General features: G+C 38.1%; 1 protein-coding gene across 2 annotated transcripts in view; it reads right to left on the bottom strand.

Annotated features, from left to right (window-relative positions):
• The window catches only part of ME1 (malic enzyme 1), a 201,590-nt gene that overhangs the window by 21,672 nt on the left and 158,868 nt on the right, over positions 1 to 21,050 (bottom strand). For both annotated transcript variants that reach the window (XM_036101022.2, XM_036101021.2), the window contains exons 8-9: positions 13,747 to 13,844; positions 11,688 to 11,801 (exon numbers count right to left, since the gene is read on the bottom strand). In XM_036101022.2, coding sequence (XP_035956915.1) covers positions 11,688 to 11,801; positions 13,747 to 13,844 — 212 coding nt within the window. The remainder of the gene's footprint in view (positions 1 to 11,687; positions 11,802 to 13,746; positions 13,845 to 21,050) is intronic.

The raw sequence follows: 21,050 nt of genomic DNA, 5'->3' as shown, positions 1-21,050 counted from the left end.
ATCATTTTTTTTACTCATTGTTCTTATCTGTTGCTTTGGGAATAAGAGGTTCCCTTTCCTGAAATGATTTAATGAAAGGAAAGCTTTTGCAATCTATCTGCTACCTCAATGCTCTTATTACTGCTTAGTTATTTGGCAAAAAAAAAAAATAATAATAATCTTGCATTATTGGAAAAGTAGGAAAAATTCTGGTCCTGGATAGGAATAAGAACTTGGAACCATTTGAGAGTTACAGTATTTAAATTATTTCTGAACTATTTCTGGAAGTCATATAAGCTAAAATTCATGACTATTTTTGTTCTCACAACAATGAAATTTCTAGGACAGGTACTAAATAAAGCTGCAGCTTGGGGAGACATATTTCCTGGGAATAATAACTTTTAGCTTCCAGCATTCTAAACTAAACACGGCATAGTTTTGGCTTGTTGCTCTTTCCCAGAAATGCATATACTCTATTTCAAGTATAAAGGCAAGAAATTAGACTAACGTCTACCTGAGGCTCTATATGGCAAACACTACAGAACTCCAAATTGCTTTTGGCATGGTTCCTGCACACTTGAGGCTAAAGGGCTAAACTAGATCTTGCAGCCAGAGTTTCTACTTTCAACACAGCAATCACCAAGCTGAGGAACCTTCATAGGATCTTGAGGGAGAAAATGCACATCACGAAGTAGTCGCCATATGGCTCTTCCCGAAGCTTGTGGTAGTGCTTTTTATTTATTTATTTGAGAGAGAGAGAGAGAGAGAGAGAGCAAGAAAGAGCACATGAGCAAGGGGGAGAGGGAGAAGCAGGCTCCCGCTGAGCAGGGAGCCCAACGTGGGGTTCCATCCCAAGGTCCTGGGATCATGACCTAAGCTGAAGGCAGACTAAGCTTAACGCACTGAGCCACCCAAGTGTCCCATGTGTCTAGTTCTTCTAAGGTTTAAAGATTTGCACTTCAGAATGTTTTTATGGACAAGGGAACTTTAATGTGTGCTATGTTCTCAAACAGAGAAAAAGATCCCAGGATAATTATTCAAACTACTCCAAACCGGCTAGAGTCACCTCAGCACAATGTTATGTAGTCTAGAGAGCTGCTGAGAAAATGGATAACTCTTAGAGAAGACAACGTATCACAGGGTTTGCCTACTGGTCTTTTTGATTTTCCACCTGACAAAGTATTAAGTATTATGCAAATATAATTCAATAAATTTACTATCGTATCTGAAAATGTCATATTACATTTTTTTAAAGATTTTATTTTTAAGTAATCTCTACATCCAATGTGGGGCTCAAACTTACAACCCCAAGATCAAAAGTCACATGTTCCACTGACTGAGCCAGCCAGGCACCCCTTGAAAATGTCATATTAATTTTATGTCCAAATCCTGAAACCCTTTTCATGCTATGGTAGAGAATCCTAATTGTCCACCAATATTCATGCTCTCCTTTTTTAATTCTTTTTTTTAAGTTTTATTTTTGTAATCTCTACCCAGTGTGGGGCTCAAACTCACGACCCCAAGCTCAAGAGTTGCATGCTATTCTGATTGAGCCAGCCAGAAACCTCGTGTTCTCCTGGGTTTTTTTAAATTATATTATTGTGAAAATACAATATGAAATCTTAGATTTTTAGGTGTATAATCTCTCCTTTTAAAAAAAAAAACTTTTTTCATTCACTCCTTTTTAATACTAAGATTTTCCAGTTTTGGCCAATCACATTGCTACCCAGGTGGAGACTGTTTCTTAGACTCGTTGCACGTCAAGTGGCATGAGACTATCTCTGGTCAAGAGGATGGAGTGGAAGTGATGTGTGTAACTTCGGACACAGCCACCTCCCCAACCATGCTCCAGCCAGCCCCCACACTCTCCCCCCAGCTGGCTGGGACAGTGAGAACTGGAAAGCTTCTTTGTACCCCGGGACAGATGGATGCACAGATGCCTCTCTTCTGCCTACCTCTATACTATTAGGTGACAAAGAAATAAATTTTAACTTGTTTAAGTTACCATATTTTGGGGTCTCCTTGTATAGCAATTTAACTTAAAATCTAACCAATCCATACCTTTAGGCTAGTAGTCTCTTCATTTCATATCTGAAAATAGCACACACAGTCAGGAGGAAATTGCCTTGACAAACCCTTTTCTTCTGGGAAGGCCAATGACCAAAACATTAAAACCAAGAAATTGTCTATACATTTTTAAAGATTCAAGGCAATGTAAATTCTATCATTTCTCTATACTTAAACAATTGTTTTTTATTCCCAAATTCCTGCTTACTGCAATTTAATACAATTTCTTTTTGTTCAATTTTGTAACATTGCCCTTAAATAATCTTTTGTGTTGGAGGTGGTGCCTGGGTGGCTCAGTCGGTTTAGCATCTGACTCTTGGTTTCAGCTTTGGTCATGATCTCAGATCTCGTGATCAAGCCCATCAATGAACTCCGGCACTCAGCATGGAGTCTGCTCATCCCTTTCCCTTTGCTCTTTCCCCCCCTTCCCCGCTTGCACTCTCTCTTCTCCCTCTCTCTCTCTCAAATAAATAAGTAAAATCTTTTAAAAAAATAATATTTCGTGTATTTGAAAACAGATACTGAATCACACTGTCTCCTTTCCCAGGTGAGGAACCCCAATGTTTTTAATCTACTTTCCTACTTGAACCCATTTCTCTTCCCTATCATGGGTTAGTGGCTCAACTGAACTCTCAGATGCTCTTGTTCCCCTTTATATACCACAGAACTGAAAACTGCACTCCATCAAAGGAATAAACCAATGTTGCATATGGTCAAGGAAGACCACACTTCCTAGATCTGGCTTTAAATGTTGTATTACTGCATTCTAGTATCATGTTTCCTTCTTTAATAATAGTAAAATATAATCAGTCTTTCCTTGGGATTTACATTAAGTAGAAAGGAGAAACCCCACAGAAAGGATGGTGAGAGAAAAGAACATTTTTAAGATTTTCAGAATTATCAATAGAATAGGAATAGGAAATACTAAAAAAGAGGAAAATACGCCACTGCTTTATTTATTTTTTTAAGTGGTTAGGCTCGTCAAACAGTAAGATTCCACACAATCCATGGAAAAACAGCCTTGGCCCAAAGCATGAAGTAGAAGAATAAGGACCTCACAGTGAAGGCTTGCTGAAAGCATCTGGTGTTCCCAGTCTGAGAAAACAACCAGTTTTTGACCATTCAACTGCTGACAAACCACATGGCAAGGCAAATACAACCAAACTGCTTCTGGTAAGTTTAAAATAAATTCACATACGATCTCCATAAAAATGGAAATCTGTTCATTTTCATTAGATCACCAGGCAAGAAATAGCCTCCCACATGAGAAAATAAAACTAGCATAAAAGTCTTAGAAATGATTTTTTTTAGCAGCTGAAATAACTGAATTCAACCTGGTACAACATGAACTGTGCTGCTGCAAAATGCAAACAAAAGAAGGGGGTCTTGTCTATTTATATTGAATGTGGACCTGCAAATCCATGATGTAAACTGCAGTCAAATGCTCTACCACTGAGCTATACCCCCGCATGATGTAAACTGAGTTTAGAAGACACTGAGTAATCTGAAAGTGACGGACATGATTCCCATTCTTAAGTCAATAATTCAAAGTATTTTCCTGAGAACTGTGTCTCCGATTATCCAAAACTATAAATTTAAAAAAATTTTAAATGTAGGGGCATCTGGATGGCTCAGTTGGTTAAGAGTTTGCCTTTGGCTCAGGTCATGATCCCAGGGTCCTGGGATCGAGCCCCACTTTGGCTCCTTGCTCAGCGGGAGCCTGCTTCTCCCTCTCCTTCTGCCCCTCCCCAGCTTGTACTCCCCTCCCCCCCAATTCTGTCAAATAAATAAAATCTTCAAAAAAAATAAAATTTTAAATGTATTTTACAATGTTGTCCACACAATTGATTGCTGTCAATATACAATTAATTTGTGATAAATTTTGTTGGCTAGGGACATGAATAAATCACTAGTAGCAGAATGCATTCTAATAGCCAACAGCAAATAAATTTATGTTACTCCTGATAACTACTCATGATATTCAGAAAAGTAAATAAAAGCTCCCGAGTGAGACACAGAAAATGCCATCTACAAATGCTGGAGACAGAATATGGGACTAAGGCTCAGGATCACAGTCCCCAGGCTCTTCCCTTTACTCATGACCTAGGGCATGTCCTTTGAGACTTCCATGGATGTTGACTTCTCCATCTATTGAAACAGTCTGGATTAGTGAGGATGACAGTGTGATGAAAGTGAGCCAGATCTGAACTTTCCAAAGCTAACTGAGCACCAGACTCACCTCAGGAAAGAGAGATTCCTGAGCCCTGCTTTCAGATATTCTAATTCAAGTCCAGGAGGAGGCTCTGGAATCTGGGCATATTTTTTTTAAAGTCTCCCAGGTGACTAGGATGATTACCAGTTTGAGAAACACTGCACCAAACAATTTATCAGATTTCTACTAGATGCATTTTAAAAAGATACGTGGTATGTTTTCAAAAACATATAAAATGATTTTTCTTTTACTAAAGAAGAGAAGTTTCATAATAACAAATTATTAATCACAGATTTCTAGTACTGCTTTTTTTGACTGACAACTTTAAATATAATGAAAAATATTTAATGTGGTTTAAATCCCCTATATTTCCTGGAATGAGAAGCAAATCACAAAGAAAATGGATACATATTGTATGAAAGGCAAAGATGTATGCTTTCAGCATGAACACTTTACTTTCTGAATCACAGCAACAGCATGGGTAGCTCCCAGCCAACCGAAGCCAGATCTTGACCAGAAGACATCCACCCAGTAAGAAACATAGATTACCCACAGCCTCTCCCCCAAAGGATTGATTCTTGCTGGAGATTTAGGAAGGCCAGGAATCATGAAATGGAATACTAGCACTACCGAAAGCCTCTACTTGCCAAAAACAGAATAATCAAAAGACAAAAATAAAGGTCTCTCTGGTAATTTCTATACCATTTTCAAAGTCTATCTGAAGATCTGGTTTAGATGAATAAACTGCTGGAATGTGACCTCTATATCGGCAACATTAAGGCGAATGCCCACACCCTCATGAAGACGTTCGGTTTTCTGCACCAATGGCTCATTTTCCTACTTCTTGCAAAATCTAATTGGGAATCCACATTCTTTACACTACTCCTATCAGTTGGATATGGATATAGAAGACTTCTTTTCTGTTCATTCCCGCTTCCAGGATCCCTTACTGAAATGCTTTTTGCCTTCCTTTGGCAAAGTGCACATAGGCATTTCTTACCGAAGAAATCCCAAATCCTGTGTGTTTCTCTTTTTTTTAAGAGTCTTTAATTATACCAAATGTATCACGGATAGCTGAGAATTTCTTTTGAGTGTTATTATTTCCTCAATCTCCCCTATCCCCTTATTTTGTGCTGATTCTTAGGAGAGGACAAAAGATACGGCTAGCCATACTGAATTACCACCTTTTTCAAAAGCACAGATGTTCTGGTACGGGTGGAGAGGATAGGTGGCAAAGACCATCAAGATTTGGGGTTAGCACTTCATGACCCAGAATAGGTATAAAAAATTAACTATGGATTGTTTCTGATAAATATTTATTCCTTCCCACACACAGGCACTAGAAGACCTCTTCCACAAGTGCTTTTGTTTGCCTTCTCTTGGAATCCACGCCTGCTTGGACATTTTGCCCCATGGCACTGGCCCAGTTCTGCTGTCAGGTCATTAGTTCATCAGAGATGAATCGGGCCTCTCTCTGCATCTATAGACAGGGCCCTCCTTGCGGATACCAATGCCATTTCACTGTCAGAATAATTATCATCTGGTCTGATGATGATGGAATTCCATAAACTAGGCAACCACACAGTATACTTTTTAGTTTTTGGTTTTATGTCTTTAAAAAGTGAAGGAGTTTGGTATATTTTTCTGTATTATAAACAATTACATGACAAGTTAGTGAAGTTAATAAAATGATTCTTACTGGTTCTCAGGAGAGGTTGTGAAAGTACGAAGGATAAAGAACAACAAACAAAAAGTCATGAAAATTTGAAAGCAAGATTATATTAATTTACTAGTTATCCTCAGACTTATTAGTTCCGCAACAAAAATCAACATAATTTTGACTTTTTAAAAACTTGAAAAAAAAAGTGGTTAATTGAAGCTTCATGTTTCTTTTATATTAAATAGCGCACAAGCTGTTAAATATATAACAACGTTTTAAAATGTAACTTTATCTTGGCAAGCAGAATATATGCAGTTCTTTATTTTGGCAAGTAAAAGACATGAGGTAAGAATGACCGATTAGGTCTAGGCAACAAACTTCACAGTTATTCCAAGTATTGTAATCCATGGAATTTGGAGTCTCAGTTCAGTAAGTCTACACTAAAATTATTTGAGATGCTAAAATCTGTATATTTTTATAAAGATTTCACATAAAAATGTCATTAGAAATCACAAAAGAAATCCATAGTCACAGACTTTCACTTTTTAAGATATTTACATGTATTACATCCCTAAATACAATGCAATTTGTATAGCTTTTTCCATGGCTCCAACTTTTTACATGCAGATATTCCCGAAATCTCTATCTCCAGGAGCCCAGACCCTTATCCTGAGCATCAGTCTTGTACCTCTGATTGCCAAGGGGACCTCTCCATGAGATGTGCAAAGGTACCTTAAACTTGCTATGTCCAAACTGGATCGCGTTATCTTTGTCTTAAACTTGGTCTGTTCGTTATTCCTTTTCAACAGTAATGGTCACATCATTTTCCAGACACCCAAGAAGCCCTGCTAGATTCCTGCCTGTACTCTACCCTACTCCTCCTTCCATATTTAGTGGTTACTAAGCATGCCAATCCTATTTGCTAAACATCTACTGAATCGATGTCTTTCACTCACCCCCCATAATCACTGCTTTATTTCAGGCATCAATTAATTTTTATCTGTATTACTACAACAGCTTTGTAACCAGTTTCCTTTACTCAGTTACACCTCATTTCAATCCATCCTCCACAATGCCTAGATTGACAAGACACAAACCTCCTCTGTATAAGTTTCTTCAATTGCTCATTGTCAGGATTTAGAAGAGCCTTCTGCTTCCTTTCAAATCTAATCCCTAAATACCTCTTATAGTGAAATATTTCCTTTTGCAAATGCTGTTCTTCTGCCTGGAAGACCGTTCATCAATCAATTCATGTATTAACAAAATATTTACTGTCAATTATGTGCTAGACACTATGTAGAGCTTTGAAGACACAGAGATGAAAGACATGATCCGCAGGTTCAGCCAAGATCTAGTGAACTTTCCATTATACTTCCCTGTCTCACTTTCAGATAGGAGATATTTCAGATGTCCATGGAGACTCAAGATAAACTCCTAACTCTTCCTTTCAAACTGAAGTGAAGAGACACCTTTTCTAGCAACCCTCCTCGGCATTCTTATTATTCTTGTCAGTGCAGCTGGGAACATCATTTCCAGGGCACCCATGGCACTAAGGACATATTTCTTTTCTTTTCTTAAGATTTTTTTATTTGAGGGGCGCCTGGGTGGCTCAGTTGGTTAAGTGACTGCCTTCGGCTCAGGTCATGATCCTGGAGTCCCTGGATCGAGTCCCGCATCGGGCTCCCTGCTCGGCAGGGAGTCTGCTTTGCCCTCTGGCCTTATCCCCTCTCATGTGTTCTCTCTCATTCTCTCTCTCTCAAATAAATAAATAAAATCTTTAAAAAAAAAAAAAGATTTTTTTATTTGAGAGAGAGAGAATGAGAGAGAGAGAGAGAGAGAACACATGAGAGGGGGGAGGGTCTGAGGGAGAAGCAAACTCCCCACTGAGCAGGGAGCCCAATGCCCGACTCGATCCCGGGACTCCAGGATCATGACCTGAGCCGAAGGTAGTCGCTTAACCAACTGAGCCACCCAGTGCCCAGGACCTATTTCTATAACATTTTCATATAGAGACATAACTTTCGGCTTGTTTGAGTTTTTCCCACTAGTCTGTGAGCCTCCTGAGATCAAGGGATTTACTGAGTCCCAGAGTCTAGTATAATGCCTGACCCAGGGGCAATTTCATTCAGTAAATCTCATTTCATGACCATAATATGAGTGGCCACAATGTACAACTTTTTCTATTTATGCTGATTCTTGAAAGCCATAGCAGTTTTTAAGCCAAAAAACTTTAAACTTTATGCTTTCTTATATATTATAAAAAATTACATTTCAAGTTAATACAATTAATAAGATGATTATTATTTGGTTCTCAGGAGGTATTGTAAAAGTACTTCCTGTCTTGTTTTACTTCCTTATAGATACTCATTTGCCACAAAGAGTTAGGCATACACTCTTTAAGGCAAAATCTGTCTGTATTAATTAAAAAAAATTTTTATAGCTCTAAAAGAACACAACTGCTAAGAAGAATTTGGAATATAGAGAAAGGCATTAAAAATAATATAAGTTTTAAGCTAATACATATTTTATACATTTACTTCTGTAATTTTATATGCAACTCAATGTTTTTTAGATTTATTTATTTATTTGAGAGACAGCGTGCATGCATGCAAGCAGGGGTGGGGAAGGGGCAGAAGGAGAGGGAGAGAGAGAACCTGAAGCAGACTCCCGCTGAGCACGGAGCTCTACACAGGGCTCAATCCCATGGCCCAGAGATCATGACCCAAGCCGAAATCGAGAGTCAGCTACTTAACTAACTGAGTCACCCAGGCAGCAATGCAACTCAATTTTTAAAATAAAATAGTAACATATAACATGGTCTTTTCCTTTTTTCATCTAACATTATATTGCTAATCCTTTAATGTTATTTATTGTTCTTTAAAAAAAAAACCTTAAGACTGTATATTCTATTCATCTGGCTACTCCACAATTATTTCACAATCATCCTTTATTTAGGTAAACACATCACTTTTTTTTTCTTCAGCTAAGACAGCAGAAGACAGCATATTACTATTATAATGGCTGTATAATAAAACATATCACTATTCTAAGTAATGCTGTGATAACATCCTTAAACATAAAACACTGTGGCACAAAAACAGACACATAGATCATTGGAACCGAATAGTTTGTTGTCAATCTCCGACAAAGCAGGAAAGAATATCCAATGCGAAAAAGAGTCTCTTCAATAAATAGTGTTGGGAAAACTGGACAGCAACATGCCAAAGAATGAAACTGGACCACTTCCTTATACTATACACAAAAATAAATTCAAAATGGATAACAGACCTAAATGTGAGACAGGAAACCATTAAAATCCTAAGGGAGAACATGGGTAGTAACTTCTCTGACATTGGCTATAGCAACCTCGTATTAGATACGTCTCCTGAGGCAAGGGAAACAAAAGCAATAATGAACTATTGGGACTACATCAAAATAAAAAGCTTCTGCACAGCGAAGGAAATAAACAATGAAACTAAAAGGCAATAAAATGGGAGAAAATGTTTGCAAATGGCATATCTGATAAAGGGTTAGTATCCAAAATACATAAAAAAATTTATAAAACTCAATACCCCAAAAATGAATAATCCAATTTAAAAAATGGGCAGAAGACATGAATAGGCATTTTTTCAAAGAAGACATACAGATGGGCCTACAGACACATGAAAAGATGCTCAATATCACTCATCCCCAGGGAAATGCAAATCAAAACTACAATGAGATATCACCTCACACCTGTCAGAATGGCTAAAGTCAACAACACAAGAAACAACAGGTGTTGGCGAGGATGTGGAGAAAATGGGACACTCTTGCAGTATTGGTGGGAATGCAGACTGGTGGAGCCACTCTGGAAAACAGTATGGAGGTTCCTCAAAAAGTTAAAAATAGAACTACCCTATGATCCAGCAATTGCACTACTAGGTATTTACCCAAAGAATACAAAAATACTAATTTGAAGGAATACATACATACACCCTGATGTTTACAGAAGCATTATCTACAATAGCCAAATTACGGAAACAGCCCAACTGTCCACTGACTGATGAATGGATAAAAAAAGATGTGGCATCCGTGTGTGTGTGTGTGTGTGTGTGTATTCATATATATATCTGGATGAGATGTGCAAAGGTACCTTAAGCTTGCTATATCCAAACTGGATTGCATTATCTTTCTCCTAAACTTGGTCTGTTCGTTATTCCTTTCCTACACTAATGGCCACATCATTTACCCAGACACCCAAGGAGTCCTGCTAGATTCCTGCCTGTACTCTACCCTACTCCTCTTATATGTATGTATGCATAATGGAATATTACTCAGCCATAAAAAAGAATGAAATCTTGCCATTTGCAACAACATGGATGGAGCTAGAGTATTATGCTAAGTGAAATACGTAAGTCAGAGAAAGACAAATACCATATGATTTCACTCGTGTGGAACTTAAGAAACAAAACAAATGAGCAAAGGGAAAAAAGAGAGAGAGAGAGGCAAACCAAGAGAGAGACTCTAACTATAGAGAACACACCGATGGTTACCAGAGAGGAGGTGGGTGGGGGATGGGTGAAATAGGTGATGGGGATCCAGGAGGGCACTAGTGATGAGCACCAGGTGTATGTAAGTGTCAAATCACTACATTGTACACCTGCAACTAATATTACACTGTATGTTAACTAACTAGAATTTAAATAAAAACTTAAAAAAAGAAAAAAAAATAAAAGACTGTGTACATCTCTAGCCTGTAAGATATATTCTTACAATGGAAACTATTGGATCAGAAGCATAAAATTTTATTTTTTATTTTTTTTTTTTAAAGATTTTTATTTATTTGTCAGAGAGAGAGAGCACAAGCAGGGGGAGTGGCAGGCAGAGGGAGAAGCAGGCTCCCTGCTGAGCAAGGAGCCCAATGCGGGACTCAATCCCAGGACCCTGAGATCATTACCTGAGCCGAAGGCAGATGCTTAACCGACTGAGCCACTCAGCCGTCCCAGAAACATAAAATTTTTAAGGCTTTGGATACACATAAGCTAGTTTTCCAGAAAGTTTGTACACCTTCACGACATTTGCTTCTATATTACATTCCTGAAGTCTGTGCTTATCACTGGTTATTTTAAAAATTCATCTTCATGTAGAAAGGAAATTTACAAGTATTTTTTTCTGTCGGTTTAAGGAAGAGTGCTTAATGTGCACAGATGGTAGAAGTGATATTAATGCCTTGTAACTATGTAGCAACATGGTCAACCTACCTAGTCTTATTTGGTTCTCACAATAACCTACGAAGTAGTTCCTGTTATCTCTATTAGAGCTGAGGAAACAACCTTGTAGTTAACATTGAAACAGCCCATTTATTAAAGAGCTTCTCAGAATTCCCATTCAAATCCTCAAGAATTTAGTCGAGAGAAAGTAGCAGGCTAAAGAGCAGCTATTTCATCATCTGTTGTTTGTTTTCCTTAGGGTGCAGTTTGACAGACAGCCCTTAATAAAAGGCGTTATACCTAGGTGTTCAGCTGTATCAGCATCGAACTGCCTCCTCTGGAGACTAATGCAAATGCACTGACAACCCACAGAGTTGGAAGGGGCCTCCGTACTTCACGGGCCAATTCTGTAGCTGAGCCAGTCTTCTTTTTCAGAAGAGTATCCATATTATTGTACGACATGGCTATGCATTTAACACAGTGTTGGGGGTTAGGACGAGTGGAAGTAGTAGTAATCTTTGAGATGGGCATCCAGAATGGCATATTAATTTTTATTCAGTTGAAAATGACAAATTCTTACCTTAACTATTAATCCTTTTGAGTCGACCAACCATATCTTTTTCATGGCTTTCTCTTTTGGTAAACCTTCTTTACTCATGGCCATAACAATCAGGTGTGCAATCCCTAAGGCAGCCTGTGAAGGGCGTTATGAAAACAAAACTTTAAAAAGTTGTTCCACATAATAACTTACCAAGAGTTACGCTTCACTCCATTTTATCTGTGTTAATAAGATGGAAGAGAATGGATCTACTGACCGAAACAGTTATATTCATTCCTTTATACTGGGAGCCAAGTATTTTTGTCACATTTGGGGTAAGCTAAAGGACAAGTATTTACTCTTCTCATCACAACAGAACCACCATTATGTGGCTTGTTCTATAGCTACAGATAAACCAGTGATATCCTTGATTGTCATCATCTTTAATCCTGTTAATGCAATTAAGGTTTGCTCCAACGAGGAAATACTGAACTTAAAAGAATGACCTGGTCAGCCTTGCTTATTGGACTGTATTGTTTATTGTTGGGCCCCAGCTCCTCTAATTGAATTTGAAGAATGAAGCCTGGTCATTTGGATGGGAACCTAACCAATTAGACAACAGAATAAAACACATAAAATCTCTGTCCCCAAGCATTTATTTACTCTATTAATTTGGACAAAGAAAGTACTGTGAAATCTCTTGCAAGATTAAAGGAATCAACTTCTTTGGTATTTGATAAATTTTGTGATAATCTGTGAATGTCCAAAACCTTTTCAGGGACAAACAAGTGCCAGTTTTGAATCATCCAACCATGAATACCTCTGCCCTGCTGAGTATTAAGAACTGGCCTGTACCATTCATCAAAAACCCTTTGGAAATTCAAAGAATTTGAACTCAAAGAAGTTGACTAAAATTAAATACAGCATGTAACAGCCACACAAATAAAAAACTCAAATTTTAATAAGATGTAATTTAGCCTTGATTTTTATTTTGATGTGAAAATGAACTTGTGATTTATATTCTGAATACTCTGACATGTTTACATCTTGGCATTTAAGTTTCAGCTTTGTGTATTTCATTTTAAGAACAAGTAAAATCAAAACCAACACTATATACACAATTTCTACCAGTGTAATACACTTAATCATATTCAATTTGTTTATTTTTAAAGATTTTATTTATTTATTTGACATAGAGAGACACAGTGAGGGAGGGAACACAGCCGGGGGATCGGGAGAGGAAGAAGCAGGCTTCCCGCGGAGCAGGGAGCCCGATGCGGGGCTCCATCCCAGGACCCTGGGACCATGACCTGAGCCAAAGGCAGAAGCTTAACGACTGAGCCACCCAGGCGCCCCAATCATATTCAATTTGAAAATTTAAAGCTTCTTAAAATATATATAGCCACAAAGTATTTCTCCATTCATTACATTCTATAATTCTGAACAGATTTGGGCAGTTTTCTCACAAGAAAAAAACTCAATTGACATTTTAATTTCTATTTTGGGGGTGAATTATCATTGGAGTCTAGTTTTCTTCTTTCAAATGATTAACTCATAGCAAAAGAGAAAAGAAAACAGCCCACTTTTGTCTTGCTGCCATCTCCTTCCAGCAACTGTAAATGTTTTGGTTCTTTTGCATGTGAACAGTTATAAATCATGATAAGTCTCCAATTCAAATATTTTTCTCTTAAAAACTTGTATATAGTTATATAAGTGCGCACTGACTCGTGAGTCAAATTAAGAAAACTCATATGTGCCACTGGAGGATACTAAAAGCATCAGATATAATAGCTTAAATACTTAAAGGCTTTTTTACATAATCACACAATGTAAATTTTTTGTTCCCGCAAAATATGAAAAACAAAAACCCACGCCACCATTTGATAATCTCCAGAAATTTAAGATTGTGAAAAGTATACCTCTATACTAAGTCTCCTATGGCAAATGAATATGCCTCAACACTTAACTGGGGAATCTTTCAATAAAACCTATAGCCTGCAATATACTAAAAATTGAAAGAATACCTCAAACTTCAAATTGATGAATAATTAAGATAAGCTCTGTTCATTAAGGGAAAGAAAGTATTGTATAAGGCAGGTACCTCTCCAGCTCCTTGGAAGAGTACTGTTTGATCAGACAGTTTGTTCTTGGTTATTCGAAGAGCCGCAAGGATGCCCGCCACTGCTACAGACGCTGTTCCTGAAACAAGTAAGAAATCACCTGCAGTGATCCTCAAACAGATCCTGCCAAATCCAAAGCCTGCAATCTTTATTCACATCTTGAGCTCATCACACAACAGGGTAACTGGTACAGAAAGGGAACCTGCGGTTGTCTGACCCCATGTTTATAGATGAGGTGAAATTCTCAGGCTACTGACATCAATATTTTAGGATAGCCACTCACTACTATTCTTGATAACTTCCCAAAAAGATTCTGTGACTTAATGTGGTGATTTAATGAATAAGAGCATGGGGTTTGGATTCTTTTTTTTTTTTTTTAATGTTTTTTTTAAATTTATTTATTCATGAGAGTCAGAGAGAGAGAGAGAGAGAGAGAGAGGCAGAGGCAGAGGGAGAAGCAGGCTTCCCGCTGAGCAGGGAGCCCGATGCGGGGCTTGATCCCAGGACCCTGGGACCATGACCTGAGCCAAAGGCAGACACTCAACCATCTGAGCCACCCAGGCGCCCCTGGGGTTTGGATTCTTATGTGGACTCCAGCTCAACCTGTTTACTAGCTGGATGAATTTAGAGAAATTATTTTGTTTTTTTGTTTTGTTTTGTTTTAAAGATTGTATTCATTTATTTGAGAGAGAGTGAGAGAGACAGAGCACAAGCTGGGGGAAGCGCAGAGGGAGAGGGAGACCTTGGGATCATGATCTGAGCCCAAAGGCAGATTCTTAACTGACTGAGCCACCCAGGCACCCCTAGAGAAATTATTTTGTATATCAGTTCCCTCATCTGTAAAATAGTTGCACTGTGTGAGATAAAACAGTACTAAGTGCTATTAGATTCTCCCACCTAATTACTCTAGGGACTCTGAAACCTACTGCTGATCCCGTCTACACAAAGTAAGTGCCCAGTAAATGCCTGCTGATAACGGTGGTGGTGGTAATGAGGTTTTCAATACATTTGAATTTAATCTTTTAATCTTCAATCTGAAAAACTGATAGTTAATAGCAATTAAAATCTGATGTTATGCGTCCTTTAATTGGCTTCCTACCTATGATAATCATGGGTGGATTCCGAAGGTGCCAGACAAAATTAACGTAAAATTTATTTAGGATGAAGACTGAGTTGTTTTCATCATGCCCCAGGGTCACAGAAACTTCACCAATTCTACATTTACTACGTTGACATATAAGCTTTCACGGATCACAGAGCAGTTTTCTTGCTTTTAAACATAATTACATAGCTCAACTACTTTATTGGCTCATGTCTGAAATAAAACTTTGGACCCTCCTGCAGTACTTTCCAGCTGTATCTACATTTTACTCCTCTAAATAACACTCTACCTATAATGGTTCCAAATCACTCACAAGGTAGCAAAACTTAGTTAAACTTTAAACACCCATATTTGGTTTAAAAAAAATAGATTTAGAATAGGTTTGATGAATGACATAATGATGAAGTGTTACATATGCCAAGTACCAAAGATGAATTAAACATTTTACCATCAGTATAGTATGTTTGTTCTTTTCAATCTTTTGGTTCTTTGTTTCTTTCTTGTAGAATTTGGTAGTCATAAATAAGATCACGATAAATGATAATTATTGAAGACCTGTGTGTCGCATGTTTTTTATTTAGAAACAATGGAAAACATGAAAATAAAATGCTTGCAATTTTGAGCCACCATTATAATAAAGTATGAACTGTGGTAAGTCATACATTAAGTAGAGGCTACTCTTCTATACATTATTTAAAATGAAAACCTGTTTTCTTTGGGGAAATACCTAACAATGGAATTATTGGATTATATGGTATTTATATTTTTAGGTTTGGGGGGAATCTCCATACTGTTTTCCACAATGGTTGTACCAATTTGCATTCCCAGCAACAGTGCACAAGGGTTCCTTTTTCTTCACATACTTGCCAACACTTGTTATTTCTTGTCTTGTTTTATTTTAGCCATTCTGACAGGTATTTATAATCTTATTGTAGCTTTGATTTACATTCCCCTGATGACGAGTGATGTTGAGCATCTTTTCATGTGTCTGTTCGCCATCTGTATGTCTTCTTTGAAAAAATGTCTGTTCAGGTCCTCTGCCTATTTTTAATCAGATTATTTGTTTTTTGGTGTTGAGTTGTATAAGTTCTTTACATATTTTGGATATTAACCTCATATTGGATATATTTGCAAACAAATGAAAACACTAATTCAAAAAGATACATGTACCCCTATATTTACTGCAGCATTATTTACAATAGCCAAGATTTGGAAGCAACCCAAGTGTCCACTGATAGGTGAATGGATAAAGAAGGTGTGGTGTGTGTACACACACACTCACACACACACACACAATGGAGTATTACACAGCCATAATGAGATCTTGCCATTTGCAACAACATGTATGGACCTAGAAGATATTAGGCTAAGCGAAGAAAGCCAGACAGAGAAAGACAAATACTTATGTGTGGCATCTAAAAAACAAAATGTCCCGCTGTGTGGACATCGCAGGCAATAAGTTCTGGACAGGAGGTGAAGACACCAGACTATATTTCTGGGACCTGAGGAGCTACCAGAGGTTGCAGCAGCACAAATTACGGCATGAGATCTTAGCATTACCCACGGCCCCAGTGAGGAGTGGGTGCTAATAGGCCTGAGAACAAGCAATATCATAATTCTCCACAAGCACCGGAGGGAGAAGTTTAAGGCAGTCCTTATACGTCCACCACCACAACCTCAAGTTTGCCTTCTATGGGAGCTATCTTGTGACCACACTGGACGAGGCGATCCACTGAACAGCCACACCTTCTCTACAAAGGCTGTTTCAGGTAGAGGAGCCTACGGATGTCCTGTGTTGTGATGTGTCTTCTGACAACCAGTATCTGGTCATGGGCTCCAAGAACAGTGCCATGGTTTACGAGCTCTTGCACTGAAGTTTGCTTGCCGTGTTCCTGCTGGTGAAGACCCAGAGGAGGCTGGTAGGCTGAGGGGATGGCAGCCCCCACGCCCCAATATCTCTGCCTGATCCTTGGTGGCCAGGCCTCTGTCCATTCCCTGCCCCCAGGACACACCTCGCCCGTGCTTGAAGGTTTTTATGATATGGTGTAGGGGTTTTTCCTATGTTATTATTCTTACCACTGATTTCTGGGTTTGGGTGGGGAAATTTGCCTTTATAATTAACAAAATAGAAAAGCAAAAACCAAAATAAATAAATAAAGAAATAAATAAACAAAAAGTAGAGTCAGATCTATAAATACAGAGAATGAACAAACTGATGGTTGCCAGAGAGGGAGGATGGGCAAAATGGGGGAAGGGCAGTAGGAGATACAGGCTTCCAGTTACAGAATGAACAAGTCACAGGGATAAAAGGCATAGCGTAAGAAATATAGTCAATGGTAACGTAATAGTGTTGTATGGTGACAGATGGCAGCTACACTTGTGGTGAGCACAGCATAACATATAGAGTTATTGAATCACTAGGTTGTACACCTGACACTCACATAACATTGTGTGACAACTATACTCAAAAAAATAATAATAAATACAATAAAATGAGAGCCTATGTAAAACTACAGCGATCTATGTAGAAAAGACAACACAACGGTATCAGAATGGTTTGTTTCTTACATCAAGACAGACTCACAGAGCTGTTAAATAGAAAAAAAGAGAATTTTAGAGAGGTGTTAAGTATCCAGTCACTAGATAAGTAGTTATTCACTAACAGTAGCTCAAGCTATCTCAATCTCAGGCTTTTTGAAGTAAACTGGCCCAAAGTTTGGATTTGAGGGACTTTAAGCTCCCTTCCAACCCTGAGATTCTATCATTTTAAGGGTCTCTATAGATTCTACCAGAACCACAAGATTTAACCAGCTGAAGAATCAAAGTTGAAGTATTATCAGCAATCACTGTGTTTGTATTATCATTTTGATTTTAAATAGACCTGGGCATTTACGAACAGATAGAATAAAAATTTCAGGAGATCCAAACTATAATGTGGTGACATCTTTTTATGGTTATGCTGGATCATTCTGTATTAAAAGCCAAGATGTTTTAAGTTTGTACATATTACCTCAAATAAGAGAAAATAAACCTCTGTCTACATTGGATGGCAGAGCCTTCTATTTAAAAGTATATTCCATAACATCTCATGAGGACATAAACTTCTCTTCATAGAATTAGTTAATAAAAATCAAAAAGATACTTTTAGCACTACCAAAAAGTTAATTGAACATGATTCTTGCACATGTCCTAGTCCTACTTCCTGGTACTACTTTGATTTAAATTTCACTACAGTCAAGGGAGTAAATGCAACTGAGCCACCCAGGCACCCCACGGCAAGACAATATTTCACAAAAATGCAAGTTTCACAATAAATTGTTCCAAAGTAATTTTTGTTTTGAGATTGAAAACTAAAGTTTTAGTTACGCAAAGATAGGCTGAAGTTTATGTCTATACTATGACTTTTAGAGTACTTAATATTTAACACTGATCAAAGGATGACGTTTACTAATGCAGTAATTTGTTAAATCTGATTAGAATTACTATGTATAACTAGCAAAGGAGACTGATATGTAATCAATTATAATCCTCATGTGCCATTAACTAAATAGATCAGACAGAACTAGAAGCAAGGGGAGCAGGAGTAACTTTGTTGCATCAGGGGCCACAGCATTAGGAGTATATGCTACCCGAGCACGGTATCGAAGGATTAACATAAGAGGTCCGGGACCTCCGACAGGGCAAGCATGTGCAAAGACATGGAGGCAGGGTGGACTGGCCAAATGAGGGACTGAACACATAATTTAGTTCTCCCTCCCCCAAATAAACTCTACTAAAACAACAGAAAGACGATTAAAAAAAAAAAAAAAAAAGATCAAGGAACCAGAAGAGGATAGTAACAAAATTTTAGAAGCTAGAAGGCAGATGGGCAAATGGCAACAGAGAGTAGATGTAAAAAAGCTGAATTCTTGGCCAGCCATGGGGAATGCTAAGAAGCAACTGGATTGAGAAAGCAGAACTCTCAGAAGGCCTGGCTTTAGGAGGCACCAAGTACCTCTGAAAGTGCAGATGGAGAAGAGGCGAAAAACAGGGGGCTGCTCAAAAATCTGCTGAGTAGTAGTTATAACCTAGGTCCATTTTCCTCACCTTCTAGCAGATGGCTGACCCTTCACACTCTGGAGGTTTATTTAAAAAACTACAAGTTTATTTTCTAGAAAGGATATCTGGATTGTAAGACAACAGGCATAACTGTCAGGCATCAGGTATAATTGGGTACAAGGATGCCATACTTGAAAACAAGAAGATTAAATGCAAATTTACATACTCAATATGGAGGACCCCCAATCTTCCCCTACTTGGCTCAAAGAATACTGGCAAAAAGCTCATCCTAGCAGAAAGCTACTATCAGGGGTGCCTGGGTGGCTCAGTCAGTTGCTTAAGTGTCTGCCTTTGGCTCAGGTCATGATCCGGAGTCCCGGGATAAAGCTCCGCATCTGGCTCCCTGCTCAGATGGGAGGCAGGGAGTCTGCTTCTCCCTCTGCCCCTCCCCACTTGTGCTCTCTCTCTCTAATAAAAAAATAAAATCTTAAAAAAAAAAAAAAGAAAGCTAATGTCAAGAAAGAAGACTGAAAAAATCTTCTCTGTGGAATCTGAGCAGTGTAAGAGAAAAAAAAAAAAAAGAAGAGACTGGTAAGGAGGATTTCCTTAAGGAAATGGCTCAATCAAGCATCTTACAGTAACGACCCAGAATACAAGCTCCATTTGTATACCAAGCCTCCCAAAATGTAAAAGGAGCAAGAACACAGAACAGATATGAAACTGTAGGTATTATAGTGTTGCTGATGCTGGAGAAGTGTTGGGATAAGATCATGCAGGGCCTTCTACTACATACTAATAGTAATTATATATATGGTTTTATATACATATAAATATATAATGTATACATATATATACTACATACATAAATAAAACTAAAATTATAAACTATATAATTATAAAATTATATAACTATAATCTATTACAGGTAACAGACGGCTGCTGAAAGAGTCTAAATTCAGAAAGCAGTTGAGGGGGAGTAGATTTGAGAGTTGGAGGCTGGTGGTATGTAGACAAGTTAGGAGGTCTTGCAATTACTGAGGAGAGAGGATATGGCAACAATCCAAGAGAGAAGCAAGTTGAGAGGGAGGAAATATTTAAGAGATAAAAATCAACAGGCCTTAGTGATTAAATGCATAGAATGGGTGAGGAAAAAGTCAAGAATGATCATACGTTTTCTTGTTTGGATGACTAGAAAAAAAGTCTGCAAGGAAAAGAGTTCAGTTTTGAACTTACGAGCTTGTGCTTCCTATCTGTGTGCTGCTGGCGGGGCAATGTCAAGAAGGTAGTTAGATAGACAGGTCTGGAACTCAGCCTAGAAATCTGTCACAGATAAAGCTCTGGAATTTGAATACCTGCAGTTGTATTTAGGTCATGTGGATTGATAACACTATTCAGTGAGTGGCTAAAGGAGAGAAGCCAAATGAAGATAAACATTTAGGGAAAAGGGCAGAAGAATGTGATACAGGGGAAGATGGCTAAGTAAAAAAAAATGATCAAAAAGGAGTGGGAAGCAAGAAAGTATATGGTACCATGGAACCAAAGGGAAGAAGTAGCAACAAACAGAAGAAAGGTCAGTCAAGAAAGAAAATGCTAAATAACTACTGGATCTGGTGATTCCATCCTGGTGATCTTTCAGAGAGCCATTTTAGTGATATATGCTAGAGCCGAAGCTGGAGGGCAGTGTGCTGAGGAATAAATAAAAGATGAAGAACAGAGACAGCAGGTGTACAGTAGTCCTTGGAAGAGTGTAGATAAGAAAGAATGAGATGGAGATGGAGAAGGAAATGGGAGGGAAACAGGGTCAAGAAAAATATTTTATTTTTATGTTTTTATGGGAAGAATGACAAGGGCTGTTGGAGGAAAGAATGTTAGGGTCAAGGCAATTATTTTCAGAATTAAAGCAATTTAAGCATGGGAAGAAGGCAGTAGAGAGGAAGAGGCTAAAGACACAGGAAAAGAAGCTATCCACTAATTCTTTTTTTTTATTTTATTATGTTATGTTAATCACCATACACTACATCATTAGTTTTTGATGTAGTGTTCCATGATTCATTGTTTGCGTATAACACCCCGTGCTCCATTCAATACATGCCCTCTTTAATACCCATCACCAGGCTGACCCATCTGCCCACCCCCCTCCCCCGC

The sequence above is a fragment of the Halichoerus grypus genome, chromosome 9, assembly GCF_964656455.1.
Source record: "Halichoerus grypus chromosome 9, mHalGry1.hap1.1, whole genome shotgun sequence".
NCBI lineage: Eukaryota > Metazoa > Chordata > Mammalia > Carnivora > Phocidae > Halichoerus > Halichoerus grypus.
Note: the sequence above shows the minus strand (reverse complement) of the source record. Positions and strands in the feature narration are given on the sequence as shown.